General features: G+C 44.0%; 1 protein-coding gene across 1 annotated transcript; it reads right to left on the reverse strand.

The window, feature by feature from the left end:
- Positions 1–7712: 7712 nt before the first annotated feature.
- On the reverse strand, positions 7713–8288 carry LOC115641136 (olfactory receptor 14C36-like). Its single transcript, XM_030544230.1, has one exon. The coding sequence runs from the start codon at positions 8286–8288 to the stop codon at positions 7713–7715; it is 576 nt and encodes a 191-aa protein (XP_030400090.1).
- Between the last annotated feature and the right edge of the window lie 200 nt (positions 8289–8488).

An 8488-nucleotide genomic window follows, 5' to 3' on the forward strand; every position in this document is an offset into this window, starting at 1 on the left:
CTCAGCCAAGCCTGCCTAAGGAGGGGAGAAGGGAGCGCTCATCTGCAGAGTAGATCCCTGTCTGCTAGGAACTGCAGAGACCCAGCAACTCAGGACATCCAGCGAAGGGACACGACAGCGGCTGATGGATAATAGTGATGGGGGCATGAGAGAGGGATAACCAAACAATTCTGGCAGTGGGTGCAGAGAAAGAGAGAGAGAGAGAGAGAGAGAGAGAGATGATCGAAGATTCCTAACACTGGAGGCTCAAATGCATGGCAAGCTGGGAAAAATTCCACAAAGATCAGCACAGTAATTTTACCATTTCAATTAAATATGTTACAGCATTAATATACAGGGCTAATTTAAGAACATAACTTTGAATTACATTTGGAACTCTTTAAGACTTTTGCTATCAAGTCAATCAATCATCTAGAGCCTATCAGCGTTTTTTTTAATTTAAAAAAAATTGAGTTTTCATAGACTCTCCAAAATCTCCAAGTTTTCATGTTTTGGCAAGTGAGAAACAAACATTTTTTGCAGCAAAACTAATTTTTTTCTGCCTAGATCCACCCAAAAATGAATTTTCAGTTTTCCTATGTGTATATATAGAAAGTCTCAGGTATATATATGAAGTATCCGTGAAATATATTTGAGGATACCTGAGACTTTCTATGAAAAATTTGATTAATGGAAAACACAATTTTCCTTTGAAAACAATTTAATTAGAAAATTTCTGACCATGCGTAATAGGAAACTGAGCTTTAAGAAAGCCTGGGGAATGCAAATATTGTCCAATAATACGATTATTTCAAAGCCATACATTCTATTTCATCTGTTTTTATTTGCAGCCATTGGTTCATACTGTTAGTTATGCCTAGGGCTCAAGCGAGGCCTATACTGACTGCAGCCGAACCCTGGCCATTGCGCTTGTCCTTCCCTTCACAGCCATCACATGATGTACAGAGGAAGAAAATGTCCATCCAAATCACCGTGACCGAGTTCCTTCTCTAGGGATTCTCTGACATTCGGGAGCTGCAGATTTTCGTTTCATGGTGTTTCTAGCGATTTACCTGGTAGCCCTGACTGGGAATCTTCTCATCAAAGCCATAGCCCTCGACCACCATCTTCACAGCCCCATGTATTTCTTCCTGATGAATCTGTCCATCCTAGACCTTGGCTGCATCTCCATTGTCGACCTCAAGTCCGTGGCCAATTCCCTCATGAGCACCAAGGTCATTTCATATTACGGATGCATCATCCAAGTCTTTTTCTTCCTTTTCTTCGCTACAGCTGAGCCTTCCTTACTAATCATCATGGCATACGACTGGTACATTGCCATCTGCCAACCACTGCACTACAAATCAATGATGAACAGGACAGCTTGTGTTCAAATGGCAACCAGTATCTGGATCAGTTGTGCTCTCAATTCTGCACTGCACACTGGGAACACATTTGCAATAATCTTCTGTGGAGACGATGAGATGGAGCAGTTCTTCTGTGAAACCCTCCAGTTCCTCAAACTTGCCTCCTATGACTCATATCTCAGAGAAATTGGGGCTATTGCCTTTAGTGTGTACTTTGCCTTAAACTGCTATTTTTAATATATATAAAATTGTGTCTTATATTTTGATCCTCAAAACAGTGCTGAGAATTCCCTTTGAGAACAGCCAGCGTAAAGCCTTCTCCACCTGCCTCCCTGACCTCATTGTGGTCTCCGTGTATGTTTGCACTGCTAGTTTTGTCTATGTTAAACCCACCTCCAGCTCAGTCTTAGGTCTGGATCTCATGGTGGCTGTTTTCGTATTCTGTGGTGCCTCTCATGAAGAATCCAATCATTTATAGCATGAGGAACGAGGATATCAATGCTGCCCCTTGGAAAATGATTGGGTCAAGGCTATTATCCAAAAAATAAAATGGCCACCTTTCTCTCAAGACCATTGTCTCATTCTATACTTCTTTATAAATATAATCAACTGTTGACATTATTGTTTCTATGAGAACATAACGTACAATCCGTTTCTGCACACTGACATATTTACACTGGTAAATATCTACAAAAACTCCACTCAGGTCAATGGAGTTGCTGTAAATTTTCACCTATATAAATAAGATAAAAATCTATCTATCTGTCCAGCTAAGAACATAAGAATGGCCATAATGGGTCAGACTAAAGGTCCATCTAGCCCATTGTCCTGTCTACACACAGTGGTCGATATCAGATGCTTCAGAGAGAATGAACAGAACAGGACAATTATTGAGTGACCCATTCTGTGCTGTCGAATTCCAGCATCTGGCACTAAGATGCTTAGGGAAACCCAGAGCACGGGGTTGCATCCCTGATCCTCCAGGTTACTAGCCATTGATGGATCTACCCTTTATGAAAATATCATGTGTAGCTATCCATCCATCCTTATACATACCCCTCCATTTATTGATTGATCCATCAATCTGAGGCTTTTGTACTGCCACCCATCACCATGATATCAGAGCACTTTCAACATAAAATCAGTTACCATATCAAAGTCACACATGGGGTCTCTGGCTCTTCTCCTTTGTTCAGGATAGGGAGTAAACATTCTGACCCCATTGTGTCACTGAGGCTGGAGGAACTCTCTGCCCCCACTACTGACCCAGGGCCGAAAGAGTTATCAACATCTGCCATGGCCAATGGGGCTCAAGGTGTCAGCTGCTGCCCCCAGTGGCAGGGATCTTTTGCTATAATGAACCCCTGGCTTTAATGAACAAATGGCTTAGATCCTCGTGGGGTTCGTTATAGCGAGGATGTACTGTATTTGGTTGATTGATTGATTTGTTTCTTTGTTCTACATGTTTTTGGAATATGTGAGTGGGGGGCTGGGAGGGCTAGGTATGTTTGATTAGATGGGAGTATCCATTTGATATCACCAAGTAGTGGGTACTACCAGATCAGGCCCAGGATCAAGCACACGCCAATCTCCCACTAGTTTGTGGTTCGCTAGCAGAGACAGGGACCTTCCTCATGGGACTTAGGCATCTCTCTCTGAGCTAGCACACACTCCTCTCCTCGGAGTCCTTAGAGTTAGAAAAATTTTCCCAATCTTTAACCTAAATCTCTCTTGCTGCAGATTCAGTCCATGACTTCTTGTCCTATCTTCAATGGACATGGAGGACAATTGATCACCATCCTCTTTATAACAGCCCATAACATATTTGAAGACTGTTATTAGGTCCCCACTCAGACTTCTTTTCTCTTCCTAGTACGGCAACTGCCACTGAGGAAATGATAAAAGAGCAGCAAAATTCCTTGTGCATATGCTAAACCATTTGATGGGACACAAATACAACAAGGCTCAGAACTTCAAATCTATCAAATTCCCCAAGTAGCTTTGAAAATTCCCTTCAATGGGACTGGACGTCCAATTCACCTTGGCAGCTTTTACCAAGGCCAGTGTTGGATTCTCCACCACTTGATGTCTTTAGATCAAGACTGAATGCCCTTCTGGAACATGCATTCATCAAACATAAGTTATTGGGCTCAAGACAGGGGTAAATGGCCTGTAATCTACAGGAAGGCAGGAGATTCAGACTGGGTGAGCTCATGGTCCCTTCTGGCCTTAAATCCTATGAATATTCTGCAAAAATTTCCATTGATGGGACCTAGGGTCCAAACCCCTTAGGGACCTTTAAAATTCTAGACTAAAGCCTGTTTTCAGTCTCTTGGTAGTTTGGTCCTTAACTGAGAGCCCTTGAGAACTAAATCCTTCTTTTCACCTATTAAGCAAGTACACTTCTCCAAGGCAGTGTGTCTCACACATAACCTGGTGGCATCCTGTCTGGGGAGAAGGCAGGGCTGTGATTTTTTAAGAGTTCTGAGGAGTTAAATGCACGTTCTCAAGGACTCCTTTAACTGCATTAGGCCCTACTCCAGAAGGGAGCCACACTGTTCACTGTTGGACAATATACCCACCACCAGTGCCTCTGGGACAAAATGCAGTAAATCTAGTTTGTTGGAACATATTCCTGGTAGAGGAGATTTCTAGGAAGCCGTGCAGAAGCTGTTTGGGAGGGCTGAGCATGGTGAATCCAGGTAGCTGGCCATTCATTTGGTTTTAAACTGGATAATCCGCTTTTTGTCTGGTTTGTCCCCTGTCTGGTACTGAGACAAAACCAGACATAATTTTGTCCAGTATCACGGATGAGGAACGCATGCAAAGTCACACTGACAGGCAAGGCGATGAGCAAGGGGTGAGGCCACCGCTTTCTCAGAAGTACCAGAATGTCAGGTGTGACGTTGCTTTATATAAATAATAAACCCCATAATAATTCATAGAAATATGCTTATGAGTGTGGATATGACATGACTGGAATGTGTTTTATGTTAGATGTGCCATGTAACATATCACTGCAAAGGTTGTGATCTACTGGATGTATTCATTCTATTTACATGCATGTATCATTTTTGTTTTTGAAGTTAATAATATTGGCAATGTACTTGTTTGATTTTAAGTAGCCTCAGTGAAGCAGTTAGTCAGCTTCTTGAGAAAAGACTATTCTCAGTCAGTGCTCAGTCAAGAAACAATTAAGCTAACAATGAACTCTGAGAGATGCCAATCCACAGCTGAGCTTTCCTGGGAATGTGGCATCGTCTGGTAAAGTTATGAGTCATGCATGGACATATGACTACCCCCTGTGAATCCAAAACTTCATCGTGCTGCTCTGGATAGGAGGGTAGAAGGGGTTTCCACCCACAAGAGAAATTTGATTTAAATCCCTGGAAACCCCTCCATTCTGTCTTCAGATGGCTCAAGAGATATCCTCTCCATCTCCAAAGGATACCTGAAAGAAACTCGAACAATGGATGCTAGCTATAGGGGTGTGAGTAATTGCTGGACTCAGACTAGAAGGAGGCTAGTCTGTAAAAGAAGCTTACTGGAACATCTCTGAGGGTGAGATTTCATCTGGAATCACTTTCTTACTGTATTAGGGCTTAGACTTGCATGTTTTGTTTTATTTTGCTTGGTAATTCGTTTTGTTGTGTCTCTTATTACTTGGAACCACTTAAATCCTACTTTATGTTTTTAATAAAATCACTTTTGACTTATTAATTAACCCAGAATATGTATTAATATCTAGGAGAAGGGGAAACAGCTATGCATATGTCTCTATCAGTGTTATAAAGGGTGAACAATTTATGAATTTATCCTTTATAAACTTTATACAGGGTAAAATGAATTTATTTGGGGTTTGGACTCCATTCAGAGTTGGGTATCTGAGTGTTGGAGACAGGAACACTTCTTAAGCTTTTTTCAGTTAAGCCTAAAGCTTTTGGCGGATGTGGTTCAGATCTGGGTCTGTGTTTGTAGCAATCAAGCATGTCTGGCTCAAACCAGGCAAGGCACTGAAGTCTCAAGCTGGCATGGAAGATAGGCTCAGACGTAGTCCAGGCACAACAGGTGGCAGTTCCCAGGGGGGTTTCGGTGATCCAACCAGTCAGATCCAGCATTCTGGAAATGCATCAGTGGCCAACCTAGCTGAGGGAAGAACTGGGAAACGTTTTTCTAAACCTTTGGCAGATTGTTTAACTCAGCTAAAAACATAGCAGCATCTGTCATGAATAGGGTGAGGAAACCATTTTCCATTGATGAGTTACTTTGACCAGCAATATCAACCTGAGGTGAGAACAACAAACACCCCCCTGCCCATGCCATGCATATTCCGTCTCCAGAGTGTAGAGAGAGTAGGAATGAGCATGTCTGAGATGATCCAGGAATAAAACTGCTCCTCCTCTCACTAAAGAATTCTTCCCCCTTAGGTCTCACTCTCACTGCTGATCTGCAGTAGCTTAGTAGGCAATATCAGCCTCTGATCAGTGCAGGAATAAGGTCTCCTGACTTTCTCGGGCCACTTCCATGTATGCGAGAGTCACCATCTAATCTAGGCTGGCACCCGGGAGACTCAACCAGAGACATCTAGGGCCCAAAGTACGAGCTTCTACAGCTTGAGCTGAACAGCCAGACTGCCTGACAGCCACTGGAACAGCCTCCTATCCTCTAGGTGTGGCACAGAGGGGCCTCATAACACACACTGCCCATGGGTGGGATTTATACAGCGACACTGCACAACTACATAGGTCAAGGGCTCCATCTGAGCTGGAGTCACTTCCCTGAGCCAGGAGGAGAGGGAGTCACAGACAGATATACTAATGCAATGCCATGGACTCTACTGGACTTTATTCTCTGGGTGGCCCCTTCTTCTCTTCCCCATCCATGAACATCCATAAAGTCACAGAGTTCAAGGCCAGAAGGGACAACCAGATCATCCTGTCTGACCTGCTGTATGCCAACACCACCTGGCACCCACAGACCAAACCCAACCACTGAAATTAGACTGAAGTGTCACAGCCCTCAGGAGACTAGACAGTTCTGTGCCACCGGCAGAGAACAGGAGAGATGGAGGGACATTAGTGCCTGAGGCCCCTGCAACAGCAGGGAAATGATTGAGATACACCCAGAAAATCCTTGCAAGTGACCCACACCACATGCTGCAGGGGAAAGCAAACCCCTCCCAAACCGCAAGTTCCCTACCAATCTGACTGGGGGGGAATTCCTTCCTAACCCCACTTGGTGATCATTAGACCCTGAGCATGTGGGCAAGAACCAAGCATCCGAGAGAAAGAGAGAGAGAGACACAATGGCTCAGTGCCATCTCATAGCCCTGGTACATCCACCTAATCTCCCAACTCCAGTCAGGGCTGCCCAATGCTTCAGAGTTTAAAAAAAAAAACTCCAGAATACACTGGGTCACAGGGAATAATCCCTTCCTGACCCCTGCCAGTGGCCAGATGAAACTGTGAAACATAAGCATTTAGGAACATAAGACATATGCTGCAAGTGAGCCTCGGGGCTGCTCAGCCCTTCCTCCCACCATCACAAGCAGCCCCATCATACAATCCTACCCAGACATGGGTCTAGCTATCTCTTAAAACTAATTCCGCCATTGGACCCCCCATAACTCCTATTGAGAGGCTACTGTAGAGCCTTGACCCACTGGTGGTTAGAAACTCCCTCTAATTTCTAGCCAGTCTCTCCATATCTCACACTCCCAAATGTGCATGTGAGCCAGGCTAACACAGTCTGGCTCTTTGTCCCCCTCTAGTGGTTAGGCCACAAATGGTGGTTTATAAGACAATGGGCCCGTCCCCAGCTGGTGTCAATGGATATACAGCTCCATTGGAGGCAGTAGGTCAGATCAATAGATGCTGCAAATTGCTTTAGTGACACCATAGTCAATGAAACTACACTGATGTGCTGAAGATCTACCCAAAATGTCTTCTCTCACCTACCCCAGTCTTAAATCAATCTGACTTCTGTGGTTCCAACGAAGCCACTCCTGATTTATACACACAAACAAGACAACTCCCATCATTGTTTTCACTGGCCATAGAATGGGTTCAAGTGGCCAAGCAGCGTAACGAGTATTGTTTTAATACAGAGTAAAAGTCTGAATCCTCTTGTGCATGCAATGTACACCCATTTAACTCCCCAAATGGACCAGATTTTCTACTGGTGCAAATCACACCAGTGGCAGTGACTTCAGCAGAGTTAATCTGGATTTGCATTGGTGCAACTGAGATAGGAATCAGACCTGTTTGTGTGCAAGCTGTGTGGTCATGGAAATCACTGACATTAATGAGCTAATACTACAGAAGCAAACTTTAATTAGAGAAAGACAGAAAATTAATTATTTGTGAGTTACCTACACCCAGTCAGTCTCCTCAGGGCAACTTTGATCTCCTTGTTCCTCATGCTGTAGATAATTGGATTCAAGATTGGTGGCAACACAGAATGGAGAACAGCCATCACAAGATCCAGAGCAGATGGGGAACTGGAGGTGGGTTTCAAGTAAGCAAAGATGGCAGTGCAAACAAACAAGGAGACCACAGTGAGGTGAGGAAGGCAGGTGGAGAAGGCTTTATGCCGGCTCTGCTCAGAGGGGATTCTGAGCACTGATTTGAAGATCTTAACGTATGACACAATTATAAAAACAAAGCAGCCTAAGAGTAAACATGCAGTAAAGACAAGAACCTCAACTTCACTAAGATATGTGTCGGAGCAGGTGAGCTTGAGTAGCTGGGGGATCTCACAGAAGAACTGATCCACCATGTTGCCTCCACAGAAGATCAATGCAAATGTGTTCCCAGTGTGTAGCACAGAGTAGAGAATCCCACTGATCCAGGCACCAACTGCCATTTTGACACAAGCTCTGATATTCATCATTCTCTCATAGTGCAGTGGTTGGCAGATGGCAACATATCGGTCGTATGCCATAACGGTGAGAAGGGAAAAATCTGCTCCCAACAAGAAGACGAAGAAAAAGACTTGGGCAACGCATCCAGCATAGGAAATGGACCTGGTGTCCATGAGGAAGTTGGCCATGGATTTGGGGACAATGACAGAGATGGAGCCAAGGTCTAGGATTGACAGATTAATCAGGAAGAAGTACATGGGGGTGTGAAGTTGATGGTTGA

This window comes from Gopherus evgoodei, unplaced genomic scaffold (genome assembly GCF_007399415.2).
Source record: "Gopherus evgoodei ecotype Sinaloan lineage unplaced genomic scaffold, rGopEvg1_v1.p scaffold_33_arrow_ctg1, whole genome shotgun sequence".
NCBI lineage: Eukaryota > Metazoa > Chordata > Testudines > Testudinidae > Gopherus > Gopherus evgoodei.